Source organism: Patiria miniata, unplaced genomic scaffold (assembly GCF_015706575.1).
Source record: "Patiria miniata isolate m_02_andy unplaced genomic scaffold, ASM1570657v1 HiC_scaffold_26, whole genome shotgun sequence".
In the NCBI taxonomy this organism is placed as follows: Eukaryota; Metazoa; Echinodermata; class Asteroidea; order Valvatida; family Asterinidae; genus Patiria; species Patiria miniata.
Genome location: NW_024037065.1, coordinates 6273518 through 6296329, shown reverse-complemented (window position 1 = coordinate 6296329; position 22812 = coordinate 6273518). Strand labels below are relative to the sequence as shown.

Below are 22812 nucleotides of genomic sequence, written 5' to 3'. Positions count from 1 at the left end.
TTCGAAAATGCTATAAAAACCAAGAAAAACAATCATTTTTCTGTAGTCTGGTTCCCTGACTCCATTTAAGAAGAAACGGAGCAGTTTACAAATATTGGGGAATTGTAAGGTCAGGGAACCAGTCTAGCTGGCTTGTACCCGTTCATAGGTGTGTAATCGATTGCAAACAAGTGTGATGGTCAACTGGCGCCAGTATTTGGAAAAAAGCCAGTTTTTTCCAACGCTGATCGGCCGATCAGCGTTGGAAATTGATACAAAAATACCACTTTTCTTGAAAATGACAGTATACCAGGTGCCATGATTTTACAGGATGCTTTACACTGTCATTCACTAACAGTCCAGCAAGGTATTTCAAAATGATTTGGTAGTTTTATTTTTTGATGTTTGCAAATGTTGTATTTTCCTTTTAACTTTTGAAAACAGTCACCTGATTGATTTTGACTGAAACGACAACTTTGCACAGATTGTATGTTTGTATAGGAGGGTTTATGATCTTAAAAACATGGCAAGTGCATTCTAAGTGTTTGTCTCTGTGAGTAAAGAGGACATGACACGCACAATGGGAATTGTGGTTTGTAATGTACCTAGTTGCTAAAATGATATCTTTATTTAAGTTGGATTATTGTGTGTTTTTGTTCTTACAGGTTCCTTCTATCTTGTCAAGTCTACAGCGCAGTGTGCATGCCGTTCTACTCGGCAAAACACACTTCCCTGATTGGCTGACGTCGGGCATTCCCAGCCAATCACAGCTGGACTCTTGGGAGGTGCAAAATATAGACATAGGTTAGTTTCCCTACTTCTGAAGTTCTTGTTAAGTTTTTTTTACAAAATTCTTGTGGTTTAACCCCATGCATACGGGAAGCGGCCACGACTGCTAATCCTCATTGGAATGCAGTTGCCAGCTGTGGTATGCTGTGGCACATGGCTAGTGGGTAGTTCCACAGCTGCTGCTTTTGTGCAGTCCCGCTACCACACAAAGGCTGTGCAGTCATGCGGACCACTTGCTCTATGTGTGGAGGAATGTCCCCATTATAACCCGTCCTTAAGGGGTTAAGGGAATAACAGGTTTACGCATTCATTCTTGAGCTGAAAACAGATGAATCACTTAATGTTAAATTTAGAGTTTAGTAATACATGTACATCAAAGTTAACTTCGTAATGGAGAACAAAATAATCAACTCTTCAACATTATGAAGCTAATAGAAAAGTCGCCTGAAATTCGTTCATAAGATTGACTCTGTGTCGTGGAGATTTTGGATTTTGGATTTTGCCCTTTGCTAATGTATATATAAACACTATATACTCATTATTTTTCCTGTGGCCTTGCGAGAAATAATTTACCTGAGACTTTAAATTCAAACCTTTTTTCTAAATGGCATACATTTTTTTTTCTTTTTCAGATGCGTGTTGTGATAATAACAGTGCAATAGCCAGCGATGGCTCCTACCTGTACATACACACAGACACAGGCCTGTACAAAATAGGCTCTGGATTCTCCAGCACAATCAAGGTAAGTTAATGGATTGTTGGTGTGGGGGGGGGGGGGGAAATGAAGGGTAGCCCTGCCAAAGTTCCCAAGACAGGATTTGATTCATAATAATAATAATAATAATAATTTGGGAGGCTAATCATTCTTACTGGCAGCTGAGAGATTAAATTGCGAAGGACACGGCTACAACGTGGTCAAGCCGCTGTCTTGTAAAGGTGCCTTTTTTCAGCCAGCGACATTGACCCATATGACCAAAGTGTACAGCCTGAGATCAAAAGTGTTTGATTTTTCCGAAGGGAGGAAAATCGGAAGGCCCAGAGAAAAACCCTAGTTGCACAGGAGAGAACCAAAGCACAACTCTACTCACATATGGCATGTATGGTCCGCGGACGGGATTCGAACCAGGCCAACAGTGGTGAGAGGCGAGCGCTTTACACACAAGCCACCCATGCCATTCATCTTGTTAATAGTGATCTCTTCTGCCTTGCCGCCTTGGCTGAACATATGGTGGCATGGGTGGCTAGTGCATAAAGCGCTCGCCTCACACCACTGTGTCCCTGGTTCGTTCCCGGCTAGAACCATATCGTCGTGTCTGTGCAACAAGGTGGCCGTACGTGAAACGTGAAATGGGCTGTACGTGAAACGCGAGTTTCAGAATGTTCAAAGGTCGTACCTCACTTAAAATAACCCGGATGTACACACAAAGTCAGTGGACGTCGCGATACAACCTTGTTGCACGGAGCGTATTCGCGCGAGATACGACTTTGTTGCATAATGGAGTTACGACCTTGTTGCACCGACACGACGATATGTACAGTGTAAGTAGAGTTGTGCGTTGGTTCTCTCCTGTGCCACAAGGTTTTTTCTCCTGGCCCTCCGGTTTTCCTCCCTCTGAAAAAAATCAAACACTTTCGACCTCTGTCTGTGCTTCTGTGGTCTGATATGGGTCGTATGGCTGGCTGCCAAAGTCGCCTTTACATGCCAGCGGCTCGACCACGTTGTAGCCACTTCCTTCGCAATTCAGCTTCTTAGCTGCGAGTAAGGATGATTAGCCTCCCAAATTATTATTATTATTATTATTTGTATTACATGTGAGGGACCTGCTGTACCAGGGGAATAGAATCCAGATCCAATCTTTGACCAAGACTTCACGTCAGTATAAGGCCGTATCCAAAAGTTGTGGCTGGGGCTGGGAATAACAAGAGTGCCTATGGAAGCCACTGGCTTGTGGCTATAGCCACTTCCCCAATATCCAAAAGTTGTGGCTGCGGCTGGGAATAACACGAGTGCCTATGGAAGCCACTGGCTTGTGGCTATAGCCATTTCCCCCATATCCGAAAGTTGTGGCTGTTGCTGGGAACACCAAGAGTGTCTATGGAAGCCACTGGCTTGTGGCTATAGCCACTTCCCCAATATCCAAAAGTTGTGGCTGCGCATGGGAATAACAAGAGTGCCTATGGGAGCCACTGGCTTGTGGCTATAGCCTCTTCCCCCATATCCAAAAGTTGTGGCTGCGGCTGGGAATAACAAGAGTGTCTATGGAAGCCACTGGCTTGTGGATATAGCCACTTCCCCAATATCCAAAAGTTGTGGCTGCGGCTGGGAATAACAAGAGTGTCTATGGAAGATACTGGCTTGAGGATATAGCCACTTGCCCAATATCCAAAAGTTGTGGCTGCGGCTGGGAATAACAAGAGTGCCTATGGGATGCCACTGGCTTGTGGCTATAGCCACTTCCCATAAACTGCCGGCCACAGTGTGTGTTACTCCCTGCCACAGCCAGTTGATTCAGACACGGCATTGCTTGTGTAATCATCGTTTATTACAATTTTTGTCCCGTGTTGCAGGGTCATATTTATGCAGCCAACAGGGAGTTTCACTCCCACGAGCGAGGCTGGCTGGGCCTCGCCAGGGGCCAACTCCTATATAAGAACGTATCACAGGATCAGCATAGTGGGGCTGGATGCGAGGCGGTCGTAGTGGACACTGAATCCCTGAAGGAAATTGGGACTTTTGAAATCCCCATCATAGGTAGGTGGATATGCGTTCAAACGGTGTGGCATGAAATTTGGACTCCTTATGAGCTACTGATTCCCACTGTGTGCCAGGTGCACACTTAAAGGTAGAGCAGATCATTTGCAGCTATCCAAAAACTAACTGACAAAATTATTGTTGAAAAACCTACTTGGTTTAAAGATAGTTACGGCAATTAAGTCCTTGTGAAATTATTCTTTCTGACATGATGTCATTTTGAAGAAAACAAGGAGAGAAGGCCATTTTTCAAAGATGCGTCAAGTGACACATTTTTGGAAATTTCAGTCAGCAGTTGGTTTGTAATGTGAACCAATGATAATGATATATTTCTTCTTGTCCTTTCTGAATTTAGTGATATATTTCTTCCTGTTTTTTCATCTTTGCCGTAGCCCAATAATTTTTGACTTGCCAGCCGGGCAACTTTAGGGAATAGTTTGACTAGCCTGCCGCTGTTTTGACTAGCATTTGGCTAGCGGGCCACCACTAAAGTCGAACCCTGGATATCACTAGATTGGAGGGGGGGGGGTGTAATCTTGGGGGGGGGATGGTAAAATCTTGTGTCTGTTGTCGGTGTCAAAGATAATTTACTTTGACACTTTGTAAGGTTATGTCCAGCCCTCCCCTACCCACCCCTCGATCAGGCAAAAAATTCCCTGCTACCTTCCAACACCGATGTTCTATCAGGAAATTGGCTGTTACACACCCCCATTCAAATTGGTCTTGCCATGCCTCTGAATGCCATGGTCCAGTGGTTGCTGTGTTTGACTCATGTACAATGGTGCGTGGGTTCGAACCCTGCCAGCAACATGGTGTTTGTGCCCTTGGCCAAGACACTTAACCACAATTGCCTCTCTCCACCCAGGAGTATAAATGGGTACCTGTGAGGGTCGAGGACCGATTGAGCGCTGATATTGGCTGCCGCGTGGTCCCATGGCCTGATGAACCTGGAATAATTGTAAAGTGCTTTGATACAATGGAAAGCACTATATAGGCTTAGGCATTACAATTTATTTGTTTTTCTTTATTTGATATTGTCAGCCCTACATGTGTACATCTATATTGTGTATGCTTCCCCATGATCAGTTTCCCTTTTAAAGAGTCGTCCAACATTATCTTCCATGTACAGGTAACAATTTAATTAATTGAGTGTTATGCTTTGTTTTAGGAGGTACCTCCGCGTCTCTCCTTTTCAGTGATGGGGATAACATCGGATGTGTGTCCGCTGTAAATGATGTAAGTTTTGGTCACTTCTATTTGTTTTTATAATATCACTATATTGCTGTTTTACAACCAATAGTAATTGAAACAAAATAACTTAAAGCTGTTATTGGTATATCAAAACTCATATAAGGCTGAGTTTCAATTATAGTGAAAGGACTTTCCCTTGGCGAAATTCTGCTTGTTAAAAGTCGGTGATATTAAGTTACCTCCCATCGAGATGACCAATTTCAATGGCAATATTACATTCTGAAACTTGCACAATATATTTTATACATAGAAAAAAGACTGTTGCTGATAATAACTCTCATTCAATTTTGTGGTCGTATTTCCATTTCAAGCTCTTGGTAGGGCTGGGCCGAATATACCAAATATTCAAATATGTCGATCATCCACCAAATATCCGGATAGCATTTTTGGCGAGCTGCGAAGCAGATGCGAGCCTATGTAATACCAATTTCCGTCCGTCTGTCCGGGCGCCCGTCCGTCCGTCCGTCCGTCGGTCCGTCCGTCCGGCCGTCCGCGTTTAGATAAAAATGTTGAAGTTTTTGGTTTTAGTTAACTTGGGGAAAAAAATTAAATGCAGTTGTCAGGTATCATCTCCAGGCCTATAACTTCAGTTAGGTTCATATCATTGCAGTAAATTTTATGATTTTATTGAGGAACTTTAATTCAAGGAAATGTTAAAGCTTTTAATTGTTACATGTACATGTATACTGGTATAACATGTACATGTGTGTATACCGGTATAACATGTACATGTACACTATGCATTTTGGGGATGTGCATGAGCTTCTGGTTTGATCTTTTAGTTTATGGGGTTGGAGTAGGGATGGGGTAGGGGAGGGTGGAGTGGGGTCGGGGTGGGGTATAGGGTTGGAGTTAGGGTTTGTGTGAGTAGGATGAGTAGGGGAGCTATAGGATGGGTGGGGCGGGGCGGGTTGGGGTGGGGTGGGGTGGGGAGAGGGGTTGGAATACTGGGTTTGGGTGGGGTGGGGATTTGTAGGGGTGGGGTGGCAAAAGGTAGGGAGAGACAGGTAGGGAGAGGATGGGCATGGATGTAGGGGTTGGGTTAGGAGGGGGTTGGGCAGGGGGCGGGATATAGGATCGGAGTAGGGGTTGGGTTGGGGATGTGTAGGGATGGGTTGTTGTAGGGGTTGGATAAGGGGAGGGGGCAGTATATAGGGATCAGAGTAGGGGTTGCATGGGGTCAGGTGAGGATGTATGGGTGGGGGAATGGGGTGGGCGGGATATTGGAATTCGAGTAAGGGTTAGGGTGGGGATATGTAGGGGTGGGTAAGGACAGATAGGGGAAGATAGGGTAGGTGGGTGTAGGGGGTTGGGGTAGGGAAGGGTACGGGTCAGGGGAGGGGGAAGGAGATAGGGATTGGAGTTTGGGTGGGGTTTGGATGTGTAGGTGATAGGGTGGGGATGATTAGGGGAGGATGGAATGGGTGTGGGTAGGGGGTTGGGTGGGGGAGGGGGAGGGGGCGGGTTGGGGATGGGGTAAGGTTTTGGGATGGGGTAAGGTTTGGGGGAGGTGGTGATGGTGCTGTGTCTACATGTACATGTATACCCATTCTTGTTCTGCATTTGTGGCGACTACACAAGAATTTTCCCATGGTAATACAAGTATGGGGAGCAGAAGACACTGTTGGGGCTGCAAAAATCCACAACTGGGTCCTAATTACCCTAACAATGGAAAACTCCCCCATAATACAGTGACGGCTAACCTATATACACATGTATTTATTAGGTAATCTGTTGACTTTTTATGTTGACATTTAAAAACTGACCCCTACACCTAGGCACATCAACAAGAATCCTGATCCCCTTCCATCATGCCCATCCCCAACCCTACCTTCAGCCTCCCTTCCTGCCTTGGACAGCGAGCCATGGCGGCTTCGCCGTTCTAGTTCCTATTTTACCCGTCAAAAATGTGAGCAGTCTTGAGCAGCTGAAGATAAATGCCCAAGATGTCATTTTAATCGTATAAGTTTACATCTTTTAAAATCTTTCAAGTGTCAATTGTCAGCTACATACAAGAATGTATTTCAATGCATACATGGTGTTCTTAATGTGTATAAGGCTCATTGTGCACATAAACCCTGATCAGTGGACTATGTAATTCCTGATTGAGGCATGCATATTTCAAACAGGGTGTGCACATGCACTTCCTGATTAGCACATGCGCTGGCGTTCATAAAACTTGTCTTGTGTTTCGTGTTTCCAATATTTGAATATTCAATACAATCCGAGGTCTAATAATCAAGTACTACCGTAAATTATAAAAAAAAAAAAAAATTGCGCAGCCGTAGCTCTTTGACAGATCTCATCACATATTCTGTGGATATCTTACTTGTTTGTCTTCTTAGGACACCTTTGTGGTGCAGAGTTTCAACCCCCAGAGCTCCCCCGTGCTGAAGACCGGGGAGCTGCCGGTCAAACTGGCCCGGAAGTCCCTCCTGGCCTACGGTCCGTGGCCAGGCAGCGGTGATAAGGAACTGCATCTGGAGAAACAAGAGATTGGTAATTAAGTTGTCCAACACTTTTATCAGAGGATTTTGTTTTGGCCTTAGAGTTTACCACAATCACTCGTGTAATTCAGTATTGTATTGTTATTTATATTTGGACTACTTCTATTTTCTTACAAGTGTTACAGTATAAAAACCTTAACCGAGTTGTAAAGTTTCCACTATTACCCATTTTTTTTTTGGGGGGGGAAGGGGTAGTGGAACAAGAAAAATGGTTATAAATGCAAGTAACCTGACTTTTCCTTAATTTTTTGTAATATCTGAATGACTTTATTTCATTATTACCCTTATTTCTACAGTTTTCTCTTTGAAAAATCATTTGAATTGAAGATTGTGCTAAATTTGGGCATTGCCAGACTGTGTAATGCGAGTCACTTTTGACCGTGACCCCTGTCATTTTTCTAATTAGAGAACGTCGTGTTAACCCTAAAAGTAAAGGGCCGGGTTATTTTGACCATCTCACAGCCGTGGGGGGGGGGGGGGGGGGCAGATTCCCCCGTCAGATCTCGGCCATCGAGTGACAAACAATTATGAAACTCGATACATGCTTAGAACAACTTATCATGAACACACCCAAGAAATGTCATGACTGTAGGTCAAAGGGTTTTGGAATTATTGCTAATTAATTATTCATATGCACAAATGGTAATTCTGCTTTGTATACACAAGGTATATTGGGAAATTTATTTGTCACGGCACGTTGCGCCGGAAATTTTTTTGCTGCGCAGCAACCTGTGGTCCGAATTTTGTTTTTAGTATCAAAAGATGTGCAAGACTCGAGGCTAAAAAGTCAGAACAGCTCGGATTGCGCAAAAAAATTGTTTTAAGGCTATCGCAGAAAAAGTTGAAGGGGCGGGAGGGCGAAATACGCCCCCGGCCCTTTTAGGGTTAAACATCATGCAGTAAAAGAATGTCAGTTGGTTTTTGTTGACACAAAAAACAACAACAACAGGAATACAATGTAACATCACAGCATGAAAATGAAAAAAAAAGGGGCACCAAAAGATTAATGCTATTAGTTGCCCACTTACATTTGTGGAAGTTTTGACCACCATGCCTGCTTGTTGTTTAACCACAACACACTGTGCTGGCTTGGTGTCAGCCCTTGGCTGTACTTCCTATATTAAACTTGGAGGTTTCTGAAATTGTCACGGAAGATTTGTTGGTGGTTTTCGTTCCCCTCCAAACATTGTACTTGTTTTACCCATAACTGGGGTGCAATTTCGTGGTTTCTACTTACCAAAAACAAAAAAATATACCTGCGTATCCGTAGAAAAAAAAATCCTGCTTCCAGTTAGCATATGTCATGGGTTAGCAGTTGATTTGGCTTATGCTTATAAATGCGTCCATCCCGTAGCTAAGGATTCTGTGTTTACGTGGTTAGCTCAGAATTGTTTTCGTTAATAGCGCTGTTAGCACAGAATAGTGATTATAAGCGCGGAATGCTGTGGTTAGCAGAGATACATGTATGAAATTGGGACCAGGGCTAAACTTCACGAAGCTGCTTCGCAGTTAATGTTGCTTACAAGTTTCTGTGCTAAGCATGAACCCGCTGAGAACCAGTCATCAGTAGTTTGCAATTGCATGACAATTTAGCTGGTAACCTAGTTTGCTAAGCAGATACCTTCTGTATTTGCAGTTCTCTGCAAAAGAACATATTGAAATAAATCAGTGATGTTTTCAATTTTATTATTGTTATTATTATTAAGTATTTGTGGTAATGAAACCAAGGATTCCTCAAAAGTACCCTAGGCACTGTAGCTCGCAAGCCTGCAGAAACCTGCAGGAAAAAAAGACAATGAAAAGAAATTGCAGTTTTAGAGGTGGGAGGAAAACCCCAGAATGATATTCTAGGGGAAAACCTATGGAATCGGACTGAAAACCAATCCACATTGGCCCAGGCGGGATTCGAATCCGGGTCACAGCGGTGGAAGGCGAGGAAAGTACCACTACGCCAACCTAAATCCCTTTTATTATCCCTTTTAGATATAATATATCTTTTCTGATAAATTCATCCTTTTATCTCCCCACAGAAACCGGAATGAACAGCGAGGGCATGTACGTTGCGGCCGGCAAAGAGTTCTCTCTTATCAGAACAAACTCGGGAAAGGTATGTGAGAATTTCATCAGCAGTATTTTGAAACCACTTTTCTGTTGGGATAAAATGTTACTATGGCCTCTCACAGGCTTTGACTTTGCTGCCCAACCCAGAACAAATTGTAAGCCACAGGAAGAACAGATTGTAACATTCCGTAACAATTCCGTAAAAAACAAATCCTAGCTTTGGTTGCTGTAAACAGTCAGGTAAGTGGTCCTTTACTTAGTCAAAAAAAAATAAAGATTGTAGAAAATGCAATGTTTGAGCTGCCGCAAACTGTAAACTGACATGGATTTGCATCTGTTTATATCCTCAAATGGCGTCATGACAGCGCCCGCGTTAGTGTAGGGGCTAGACGTTGTTATGGTTTGATACGCGATAACCCGCGGCCGTGATAACCCGCTCCCGCGAGAGGGTGCCATCACGACCAACCAATATCGTCCACGGACTTGTCAGAACTACGTCTAGGGAATCTACTGAAATCTCCCCCCGAAGAATGGGGGAAACTAGTGCGCATGCGCAACTTCTGCAGGCAATTACGGTCCATTTTCTGTCCTACACATACTACTCACAACAAAAGAGCTGACCAGTGAAGTTGTGCAAAGGTCTTGCCGCATCTTTTATTGCACTGGAAGAAATTTGAGAGTTTGCTTTGGAACTGCTATAATTGTTTGAATTGCGTGCTTCATATATGTGACCTGCTCTGTCAAAAGCAGACGCTTCTGGGCAGAGGTTGAAATTAAGAAATTAATGCTGTGAGGGTGATTTTTTTGGATTTTCTAATTCTTGCATATTTGTAATCCTGAACATGTCTAAAATATACTATAAAAGTTTGAAACCCTGATTTGAACTCTAAATATAGTATTTTTGATGATTTGTTGAGGTATATTAGTTAAAGAAATGTCTGGTTTGTGACGTTCGTGGCCATTTTCTACGTCTTCTACTTTTCGACACAATGAACTTCAAAATAACATAACTTTGCCCAGGAATTACAGGTTTCAAAAATTAAACCACCAATTAAAAGGAAAATGTACATATTTTAACAATATGCAAAAGTCTCATTTTCGACCTTATGCCCAGAAAAGTCTGATTTTGACAGAACAGGTCACATATTAGGCCAAACAGGTGTGCGCGCATTACACAACCAATACCAGTTTCCCTAGACGTTGTTCCTGTCAAGTCCCTGGGCGGTATTGGTTGGTTGTGATAGCGCCCTCTCGTGACGGCGGGTTATCGCGGCCGCGGGTTGTAGCGTATCAAACCATTAACAACGTCTAGCCCCTAGACTACGCCTGCGTTCGCTCAAAAGTAAGTCCAATTCAAACCGGACGTGTTTTTCTTGTTGCAGGTTTTGTTTATGGGCAAGGCCCAGAGTCTGGGCATCAAGCAGACCGGTCAGCCCAGCACCAAGTGGTCTGAGCTACCCATCACCAAGTCACCCAAGATAGTGCAATGCAGCGTGGGACATGACGGCTACCATGCGGCCCTACTAGGGGAGGACGGTAACGTCTACTTTGCCGGGACGGCCAGGAAGGGAGAGGATGGGGACCAAGGTACAGCACCAATAATTGTTTTTCTGAAGTCTCTTCTTGGTGACAGATGACAAATTGCCACAAGAACCGTAGCAGCCCTTTTACTAGTCTTAGTCTAAGACTGGATTTGCATTTTTGTTCCCCTCATGCATTCATATGAAGTATGCTTGGAAGTTCTTGGGTCCGAGAGCCAGTGGTCCCAAGACTAGATTTGATTCAACTTGTTGATAGTACCCTCTACCAGTCAAGCTGCTGAGGCGACTTGACTGTTAGCCAGGGATCGGGACAGACTGCATTAGAGGGACACATTTCAAATCCAGGCTTATAGGATGATCGGGCATCTTATTTTCAGTGGCGTGACCGTAGTGTGACCAACTATAAACCAGCGTAAGGGAAAAATACAAAATTAGACAAGTGTCAACTCAAGGCATTAGCCTGAGGTACCCCACAATACCCTGCTGAACCCTGTAAACCTCGAGGTAAACCACCGCGAGGTACACCTCGAGGTAAACCTCGTGGTAAAGCCTCAAGGTAAACCTCGAGGTAAACCTTGAGGTAAACCAAGTTACCGCCAGTTTAATTTTGCATTCTCCCCTTAACTGGTATGCATATGTTTACGTCGTTTTGTGTGACAAACTTGAAATGAATATTTCAGTTGTGGCGCTGGAAACTAAACTTTGGATGCTGGTTTTGTACGATCACTTGCAGATTTGGTTTAAACCAGCAGGCTGCGTTCAGAATAACATATTTTTCCTTTTTTAAATTTTACAGTGAAGGGACGCCGGCAACTCAAGCCCTCCAAACCCAAGAAGATGCTGAAAATGGACGGCAAGACGGCCGTGTACGTGGCCTGCAACAACGGCAGCACGGCGGTGGTGACCAAAGAAGGCGAGCTGTATCTGTTTGGCAAAGACACTCATAATGCTGACAGTAGCACAGGTAATGTCAAACCAGCTCAGGAATAAGTCCAGTTAGAGTTGCGTACAATCATTTGCAGGGGTGTGAAATCTCTGCTATTTAGCGGATTTCCGCTTTTTTGTTCAGCGTGCCACATTTTGTTTTCCGCTTTTTTTCTTCCGATGGTCCAGATTTCCCCCCGCTTTTTCCCCGCGCGTAAGCTTTGATTTTATTTCCGTTTATTTTATTTTCTGCCGCCGCCGAACGCACGCGATCCGCTCTCTACAAGCTCTGGGGTGCGTGCAATCGCAAGCGAGTATTCAATGTACATGTACATGTACATGTACATGATACGTACCGGTACATGTATAGTACGTACGTGTGTACTATACGATGCCATGTGCATGCATTTTTCAGCTCGAAGCCGCGTGTGTACAATGTATTGTACACAACATGTAAACAGCATCCGGGGAACCAACAGTCATTGCGCTGTGATTGGCTGCAGATAAATATGAATATTCACACATGCGCCATGAAGCGCGTTGGGACTCTTTGCGGCCGTTCCTGTGTCTATGCATGTAGTGACACGCGATGATCTCCACAATAACTCGCTGTAAACATCGTCTTGTTGCAAATATAAAGCCTTGAAATAAGACTAGTAAATTGTCGCCGTGCCGCGCCGGTAGAGGGCATCATGCGGGGCAAAGTTCATGTGTGCATTTCATTGCATGCACGCATCCTGGCCTGCTGCGTGTATTCCGCTGCATTACGTACATCATACATGTACGTTAGTGTGCCGTTTCAAATGTTTCGAACGTATTTTGACATTATTAATTCCGCAAGATGTCAGTGCAACACAAATGTGTTATTATCCAAAGAGGTTCGGAGTTTGATACGGACATTGACAAGACCGATCCTCAGGTTACGAATCCGTGGAAATGGATTTGGATGGAACACATGGTTAATTGGCAGAAATTAGGCGACTCGATCAGAAACCGGGACACGCGATGACGATGTGTATCATCTGCAGTAAGGAGTTAAAATATGGAAAACGTGGTCGAAACGTGGTCGAATTTCCCAGTTTTCATATACAAGTTGGCCATTTAGGCAGTTTCAAGCCAATATGAAGGAAAAGTTAACTTAAAAACATGCATAATTTGCAAAACATTTTCGACCAATAGTTGGCCCAGGCATGCCAGGAGGCTTTAAAATCATGTTAAAATGCACCACAGAGCATCTACATTTCAAAAATTTTCCGGGGCCCTTGAGCGAGCCCCGAACCCCACGCCGTAAGGGCTTCGCGCTACGTGCTCGCAGGTTCGGTTATTTACAGGTTCAGCTATTTTCAGCTATTTTTTTTTTACCCCACTCACACCCCTGCATTTGCTTTTTGGCATTTTTTTGTCATTTGAAGCAACAAAATCGCTCAAAATCTTAACTAACATGCTTAAAAACAAAGCTCAGTGGATACAATGCATTTTGAGAAAACAGAAAATGTATGCTCAAATTTTTTTGTCTCTGGTTTAGGGCCATTCTTTGGTCACTGTGTGACATAAAATTGTGCTCGTCTGATTTTTGAAGCTTTACCATTTACTTTATGTCATGGAAATATGTTCATGCAAACAAGAGATCTAACAAATTATAAAAGGCTGTGGGTTTTTCACTCATTCCAATGGGACAGGATTTACACAGTTAACTTCATTTACATCAGAGTGAAAGGCCCATGACAATCTGATGCACTGATATCACTAACTGTGTAAATCTCATTAGAATGGGTGAAAAACCATAGCCTTTTATAATCTGTTAGATCTCTGGTTTGCATGAACGGATTTCCATGACATTTTTACTGAATATACACAAGAGTATAATTAATATGCTCCATCAAGATGAAGTACTCATGTTAAGTTGTTTTGGGGAAATTAAAGGATATCTGCTTTAGGCATGCAACTTTTCCTCGGATCCGCTGATTTCCTCGTTTTTTTTCTTCTCATGAATGCCATTACAAATTGAAACACATTGTACAGAGTCTTGTGTGATTTGGAATTTCCTTGTTTTTTTTTAAATTCCAGTTGCATGCCTGCTGCTGGCATAACGTTTTGGGGGACACCCTGAATCAGACTTTCCAAAGATTGTCAGTTGTTCCATGAATTCATTAGTCAAAACTTAGATTTTCAATCCTAGCTTTCAATATATGCTGCCTTCCAGGGTTGTACACCGAACTCAAAAACGTCAAAGTCACCCAGGTGGCCCTCGGCAAGGCCCACACCTGTATCCTGACCAGCAGCGGGGCTGTCCACACGGCCGGCATCAACAACAAGGGGCAATGCGGCCGTGGACCGGCCCTGGGGCATGGCGCTGGCAAGGATGGCAAGAACGCCAACATGGCGCAGAAGGAGGCGGTCAGTCCCGAGGATGTGTGCGGGAACGGCGGTGGTGAGGGGGCCAACGTTGCTGCTGCACAGTTGATGAGAACGCTCATTGCAGAAGGTTAGCTTGAAAAAAAATTGACGGGGGGCGGGGGGGGGGGGGGGGGGGGGGGGGGGGAAAATGTCACACTTTGGACCGTAAACTTTAGAATGGCCTTTATGCATTACAACTGATGAAGCTAGGTTGCACAGAATAAGTTCATAGAAGAAGAAATTATAAATGTTGGTATTTTTTGGGGGGCCTCTGAATATGATGTGTTTTACTAGTGACTATAAATGTACAAGTGAATGCCATACATACTTGTAATTTGTACAGTTTTCCCAAATGAAAAAAAAAACTCACAAATCACCATCCTGTGGCCCACTGTGGCCTCGTGCTTAAGGGCACTGATTCGTGGTCTGCGGGTAAAGCTGCAGGTTGTGGGTTCGAGTCCTGGCGGGGTCATGGTGCGTGTGCCCTTGGGCAAGGCACTTTGTCACTCATTGCTTCTCTCCACCCAGGAGTAAAGGGGTACCTGTGAGGGCAGAGATGGTTATTGTGATTGAATTAGCTTCCTTGCGCCTAACAGGCATCATCGAGCTGTATACTCCCCAGGGAGCTGAGATGGTATTTGGAATGTTTTATGTGCCCAATGAGCAGGGGTAATAATGATGTAGCGCTTTGAGCACCAGTCCTGGTGGATACGTGCGCTTTATAAATATCCACTATTATTATTATTATTATTATCCTGAAATCTTGACAATTCTATACCTGTCAACATCGATTTAGTGCACTTCCAATTTTTAATTTTGTCTTTTGTCACACAATTTCAAATTCAGTTTAAACAAATTCAAACAATGAGCACACGTTTTTTGTCCTGGAGTATTTGATTTTGTCTCATCTACGCCACACCTTGTTATTCAGAAATTAAATTCCTCTAATTGATTTATATATGAGACAAATTTGATCTCCGAATGCTGCCATTCGGCAACAGCTTAGACGAATTTGATCTGTAATGATGAATATTCTCGACCCTGTAACTAAAGAGTGTGACCAAACTATGAAATTGAATGGTAAATGACTAAATTGGTTTGTTAAACGCGTGCTCAACTAATCTCGGACGAAATTGAATGTTAGAGTTGGTGAAGTTGAATGAAAAATGTTTTCAAATAGCCGGTAAAACCTTTATTACCATACGGCGGAGAATTGTTTTGAATTGGCGGAGGTTGCGTTCTTCGAGTGCTTTCTAGTTATAATTTTGTTGTTTTGTGCGTCTTAGGAGAGGCGGCAGCAGACATCTTGGCTCCGGGAGCCGAGGAGGACCCGGAGGAAGAAGAGCGAGATGATGAGCAGTGTGAGCATGAGTGGAAGGCTGACCAGTGCATGATATGCTCGCTGTGTGGCCTGTGCACGGGATACGGAGACTCATGCGTCAATACCTTCCAGCCGGGCAGGAATCCTGGAATGTGAGTACATTGTGGTCATTGGGCTCACAAGGGATTGATGGAATTGGTAGGAGTTTGGGGATGGGTGGGGAGGGGAATGGGAACTCACGTAGCACACCAGGCAGGAATCCTGGAATGTGAGTACATTGTGGTCATTTGGTTCACGAGGGATTGATGGAAATGGTAGGAGTTTGGGGATGGGTGGGGAGGGGAATGGGAGCTCACGTAGCACACCAGGGAGGAATCCTGGAATGTGAGTACACTGTGGTCATTGGGTTCACAAGGGATTGATGGAAATGGTAGGAGTTTGGGGATGGGTGGGGAGGGGAATGGGAACTCACGTAGCAATGCATATAATCCAGGGAGGAATCCTGGAATGTGAGTACATTGTGGTCATTTGGTTCACAAGGGATTGATGGAAATGGTAGGAGTTTGGGAATGGGTGGGGAGGGGAATGGGAACTCGCGTAGCACACCAGGGAGGAATCCTGGAATGTGAGTACATTGTGGTCATTGGGTTCACAAGGGATTGATGGAAATGGTAGGAGTTTGGGGATGGGTGGGGATCAAAATGGGAACTCACGTAGCACACCAGGGAGGAATCCTGGAATGTGAGTACATTGTGGTCATTGGGTTCACAAGGGATTGATGGAAGTTGTAGGAGTTTGGGGATGGGTGGGGAGGGGAATGGGAACTCACATAGCAATGCATATAATCCAGGGAGGAATCCTGGAATGTGAGTACATTTTGGTCATTTGGTTCACAAGGGATTGATGGAAATGGTAGGAGTTTGGGGATGGGTGGGGAGGGGAATGGGAACTCACGTAGCACACCAGGGAGGAATCCTGGAATGTGAGTACATTGTGGTCATTTGGTTCACAAGGGATTGATTGAAGTTGTAGAAGTTTAGGGTGGGTGGGGAGTGGAATGGGAACTCACGTAGCACACGAGGGAGGAATCCTGGAATGTGAGTACATTGTGGTCATTTGGTTCACAAGGGATTGATGGAAATGGTAGGAGTTTGGGGATGGGTGGGGATCGGAATGGGAACTCACATAGCAATGCGTATTGTGAAACGCCAGGGACAAATTCTGGAATGTGAGTACAGAAGACTGTCACTGTAACTATTCAATTTGGGCGTTTTGCAATGTAGTGCACCACCAAGAGTTTGCCATGGAGAGTTCATTTTCCCAGCACATTGTGGGAGATGGTTGACAATTCGCAGTGCAGTCTATTTGAAATTGTTAGGTTGTCCGGTCAGTAATTTCATAAGCGTATGATTCGAGTATCCGTTTGCCCTTTTCTTTTCTTTTTATCAATATGGTGTTTTTGTAAGGCGGCAGAACGCTAAGCCCCAATCCTTAACAAATTAGCTCAAGTTGTCTACTGATACTGATTCGAATGGGCCGTATTTTGTCGACCGTAAACTTGAGAAATGGACTCTCCTTGGCAAACTCTTGGTGGCGCACTGCATTGTGAAATGCCCAAATGATTACGGCTTGAACGTGATTGAATACTCAATTCTTTGATTTCGAGTGTGTGATTTTGAAATGCACTGAACAAGTTCAATGCGCACCATCCTAAAATTGGCTGCCAGGAGGGATTTGTGCTCACCTGCACTTGTCGCAAATTGACGAGCTTGTTATTAAAAATAGGATACAGACCAGGGGCCAATTTCACGGCACTGCTAAGCACACAAATTTGCTTAGCACAAAAAAAGTATGGCTTATAAAAGCAGGTTACCAGCCAAAACTCCACGTGATGTATATTGCTCGTGATCAGTATTCAGCTGTTGTTTGCTTAGCATGAAAATCACATGGAGTCTTGGCTGGTAACCTGCTCTTATAAGCCAGACTTTTTTGTGCTAAGCAAATTTTTGTGCTTAGCAGTGCCGTGAAATTGGGCCCTGGTAGCGATGGCTTAGACTGATTTTAACCCTAACCTCACCCAAAGCTACAAAATACTACTGAGAAGTAACCTGTAGTATGCATTTCTTTCCACACAAGTGTGCACAACACATGTTGTATTCTGTAGTATTTGGTCCTTGACCCCCAAAGAGCCCTTAGGATGTTCGCGTTAAAGAAGAAATTTCAGCTAATATTCCACATTACTTATTTGTTTTTCGTCATCTCCTGGAGATCGCTCACATTTTTTGAATATTTGAATTGCAAAAATGTTATTTGGATATTCGGTTGATGATCGAGCTTTCAAATATTTAGTTAGATTCAGCTCAGCCCTAGGAGACAGTCCACCCTGGGCTGTTAAAACTGAAATGTTGTCAGTTTGCAAATACTTTATTTGCAGAGTACTTAAAGGGAATGTACAACATTTGCTTTTGCTGCAATTTTCAGAAATAAATGGATTTGGAGGATTAGTATGTTATAGCAAATATTGTTAAAATGACTTGTTTCACGATTTGGGCTTGTAGATGCTGGAAAAACCAAAATAACCAATCATGTTCTTGCAGTTTGGTTCCCTGACCCCACTTAAGATGAAACAGAGCAATTTATAAACTTTGCGGAATTGTAAGGTCAGAGAATCAGTCTAGCATACTTGTACCCCTTCACAGGTGTGTAATCAATTGCAAAGAAAACGCGAAATAACTAATTATGAAAAATTAGGAGCACTTTTTGAAAAAAGCCAGTTTTCTCCAACGCTGGTCGGCCGACCAGCGTTGGAAAAATCCCATTTTTCTTGAAAATGACAGCACACCAGGAGCCACGATTTTACAGAATGTTTTAGACTGTCATTCCCTAACAATCCAGTAAGGTATTTTGTGATAATTCGATCGTTTCGTTTTGTGATGTTTGCAAATGTTGTATCTTCCCTTTAATGCATAACTACTGGTAATTGTGTTACAGTTTTTCCCTTCTTTCTCTTATTCAAAAGTGAAACTTTTTATTGCTATAAAAATAGCACTTGATTTCAAGGTGAAACTTGAAAAATACTTAACCCTAACCGAACTCAACCCATCAAAGTCCAACAGCAGGTGTTGTTGAAATCTGTTGGGATAGGTACAGTACCCCTAAACTGATGGTCTTTTACACTGGGCTTGGCATACCTCCAGAAACTAAGTCCAACAGTGTGTGTGTACCATTTCCCATGTGGGTGTTGGAATTGGCCTGGATGGGTATGGTTCCTAGTAAATTATGCTGGGGAGTTAGAGTTAAAAGACCCGACAGTATATATTTTGGAGATTCTCAACTGATCACCCTCTGTTTCCGCTTCTTTCCCCCTGCTCGTACAATGACAGGGTATGCGGTTGCGGCTCTGGCGACTCCGGTTGCACCAAGTGCGGCTGCTGCAAGGTCTGCGCCGGGGAGGCCCATGAGCGTCGTGTCCTGGCCCCTGCCATACCGCCCCGCGACGTGGGACCCGACGGTGGGGGGAACTTCCTGGGCGCCTTGGTCCAGCACGGCAACATCCTGCAACACAAGCTGCTGGCCCAGCTGCGGTACGGGATGAACCGACAGCAGGATGGGAAACACCGACGGGTTGGGTTCATCATGAACCAGGACAAAGGCAAAGGTGAGGGATGCGCACTGTGAATCACTGATCATTAAAGCTATAGTCCATCATTTGCAGCCGTCCGAAAAGTAACTGGCGTAATTACTGTTGAAAAACAAACTTGGTTGAAAGATAGTAAGGGAACTAAACTTCCTGTGAAATTATTCTTTCTGGGAAGCTGTCATTTTGAAGTAATCAACGAAAGAAGGCATTTCCAACGGTGATTCTTAAGAAGCACCGTAGGAAAATTTAAATTAGTAGTTCGTTTTGCTATTCGGCGCAGCGCGCACAAGTATTGGAACGACGCACATACGCGCGCGGTTGTTATAATTCGTCGGATCAGTGCGCTACGTCGCGTATAGCTGCAAGTCAAAACAATTCAAAACATGATTCAGTAACTTTTGATTTGAAATTGAGATCTTAGAATGCTGTTTTTCTCGGAATGTACAGCTGAAGCTTAGCTGAAACTTCATCAGGTTAGTTGCTCAGTATCCTTCATTAGATTTTGAGCACTTTGTTGTTTCAAACGAACAACATGCACAAATTACAAATGATGGACTATAGCTTTAAACTGCAATTCCCCTTTTCCCCTTTGCCTCTACATGCATCCTGTGGAATGCAAGTCAAAGATTTCTATGAACTGTCTGCACATTAACCCTTACAACTTTGAAAAAGAGAGAGGAAATATTTGTGCCATGGTGCATTCCAACCATAGAGCTAAATTAAATTACAAGAGCGCTGGCTCTATGTACAAAGTGATGCCTGCTGGGCGCAGCCATTTTTTTGTGCACAAACCTTCGGAAAACTTGAAATTTTGTACGGCTTGTGTACGGCTATTTGCATATCTGGGTTTGTATTCTACACATGTGCGTTATTGAAGCTGATGCGCGCCCAAGACAGAAATGCGCAAGTAAATGAGCGTTTCATTTTGCTCTGCACAAACAACGTAAACGCGTGCGCGCATCTGCTGCAGATGATTTTGCCGTGACGTTTGTCCCCGTTGTGACACACTGAAGTTTAAGTTGCATTTAGAGTATACTTTCAAAATTCACTCCATCTAATCGCATTATGTTTACAAACAAGCACATGAACTCAAAATGTCTGCATGCAGTACGGCTTCGAAGTCTCTCCGCACGTAAGAATGAGGAGTTAGCACTCTAGTAATTTAGTATCACTCTCTGATGCAAACGCACTGATGCCAATGGTTGATCATAAAGCTAAAATACTAGATCACTTGGTTGCTGTAGAGAATGAAGACTGCTTTACCCATCCATATCGGCAGGAAAGAATGTTGTAGTCTTGCACATATTAACCCTAACTCCCTAGGCCTTTTTGCTAGGATGTAGCCTCAATCCTGCAAAATCCTCCAATGGGCCTCATGGAAAAATAGCATATAGCCTCAATCCTGCAAATTCCTCCGCTATTTCTTGAATATGGTCCATGGAGGGGTGACCACTGCCTGAATCCTGCAAAATCCTCCGGCTATGACTGTCAATAAGCTTAGGCATAGGCAGTGACATCCTGGAGCAGTGCGAAGGATGTCAAGTATAATCAAGGGCTAAATTTATGCACGGCTGAGCATAAACAACACAAGGTCCGGCCCAAGACCCTGACACAGTGCGTACTTCGAAATCAGCAACGCACTTTGGCCATGTAACCTCAATCCTGCAAATTCCTCCAATTTGCAAAAAGGATTTTGGAGGATTCAGGGCGGTTAGGGTTAAAAGCACATCATTTGAAATTCTATTTCATGTATAAAAGTTAATTTCATCTGCGAGTACCAGCTCAGAATGTTTGCCGCTCTGTTGGTGTTTGCAACTTCATATGCAAATGTACATTGTGCCATATGCCCAACCACAGTGGAAGCTTTTACTGTTATCAGCGGGTTACATATTATAGACAACAGCCTGGTGGCCAGGGTCATGGCTGAGAATTCTTGCTGGAAAAAACCCCAGCTTACTTTACTTATCTGAACTGTTTTCTTTTTTATAGTGTAGTGAAGTATAGCTCTTCAAACCATACATGTACGTGGTGAAAAAATCTTGAAAACAATTGCAAGAATAGTGTTATTCTGCTAATTTAATATAGGTCACCAAAATTACTGTTGTCCACATGTAAGTCTAGTGTCGTGATTTTTGTCTAGCTCTGGAGCTCAGTCAAGCAAATGAAATAATACCGTTCTTGGACAAACAGGTTTGGCACGTACAATTTTTACTTGTGAAATGGCTTGTGAAAGGACCCGTGATGTACTTTTGACTGGACTCGCGATTGGACTTGAGTACAACAATTGGTTAGCAGAGCCGTGAAATTGAACCGGACTCTCTCAGAGACATTTAGTATACTCTTAGTCTGAATCTTTTTTTGGCATGACAGACGAGGGTAGCACCAGCGGCGATGACCGGGACGTAGAGAGGGACTATGGGCAGCATGTCATCCACCCACCAGGCCCTGTCACCTTACCCCTGCCAGCCACCCAGGTGGCCTGTGGTCTGCATCATACAGGTATTGACCAGAGTTGCTGTCTCGAGTCATGTGACTTGGACTCGAGTCGGACTCGAGTCGCTATTTTGGTGACTTGTGACTTGACTTGTAAATACCAGCTTTGACTTGTGACTTGACTTGGACTTGCAAACAATGACTTGTGACTTGACTTGGGATTGCAAAAAATGACTTGTTACCAACCCAAGTCAGACGCTACTCGAGCGACCCAATACACTTGAATTAAGCTATTATACTTTTAATTAGCTTTTTCATTCCAGAAAATAGACCTCAGTGACTGAATCCAGTAAAATGAATAGTTCCCACTAGTTTCAAAAGTTTTCAATAAGACTGTCACAACAAACTACAGTTTTCAATGACCAATTGTCTCTTGCTTAATGTATTGGTTGAACAAACTTTGAAAGGAACCTTTCATGAAAAGAAAGCAGGCCATTGTCAATTGCATGTAAAATACCGGATAGCCTAACCCATTGGTAGGCGTTTAGTATACATGAAAATTGATCAATGAAGTGTTAGTATACTACATGTAATCAAGTGAGGAAGTCTTTTTGTCACGGTCATCTCAACATTTATTTCTACAATGTAAAGTAAATTTATTAAAGTATACAAAGGGCTAATATCCGACAGATATGTGATAAACTACAAGAATAGTAATTGCAACACATTGAAAAAGGGGAGTTAAGGAGGCGTGTTCAAAATAACTCGTAAGTTCACGCCAGGTTAATTCTTCAGCTTATTACAGCTGGACAAAACAATGTGCAACTTGACGTGTTCTTGGACAAAGCTACTTGAGACTTGACTTGTTTTTTAGACCAAATGACTTGTGACTTGACTTGTGACTGGACCTAATGACTTGTGACTGGACCTAATGACTTGTGACTTGACTTGGACTTGCAAACAATGACTTGTGACTTGACTTGGACTTGCAAAAAATGACTTGCTGCCACCTCTGGTATTGACACCGACTCAAGTCATTTGATCCAATCCTAGAAGGGACCAGCGGCTGATTTCACAAAATAGTGCATAAGAAACGCAAAGCAAAGCATCACTGGCGGATCCAGGAGGATGTATTAGAGGGCAAACAAAAGAAACCGAGGGGTTTTGCAGCCCTCATTTTTGTTTCTCTGCCTGCAGTTTTATCCAGCTAGACCCAC

At 43.5% G+C, this 22812-nt stretch overlaps 1 protein-coding gene across 1 annotated transcript in view; it reads left to right on the top strand.

The window, feature by feature from the left end:
• Positions 1–22812, top strand: part of LOC119733949 (E3 ubiquitin-protein ligase MYCBP2-like) — a 62510-nt gene that overhangs the window by 31525 nt on the left and 8173 nt on the right. The window contains exons 6-17 of the mRNA XM_038207314.1: positions 645–783; positions 1401–1510; positions 3337–3520; positions 4689–4756; positions 7117–7270; positions 9309–9385; positions 10722–10926; positions 11677–11844; positions 14008–14289; positions 15488–15674; positions 18906–19180; positions 21533–21661. Of these exons, the coding sequence (XP_038063242.1) occupies positions 645–783; positions 1401–1510; positions 3337–3520; positions 4689–4756; positions 7117–7270; positions 9309–9385; positions 10722–10926; positions 11677–11844; positions 14008–14289; positions 15488–15674; positions 18906–19180; positions 21533–21661 (1978 nt within the window). The remainder of the gene's footprint in view (positions 1–644; positions 784–1400; positions 1511–3336; positions 3521–4688; positions 4757–7116; positions 7271–9308; positions 9386–10721; positions 10927–11676; positions 11845–14007; positions 14290–15487; positions 15675–18905; positions 19181–21532; positions 21662–22812) is intronic.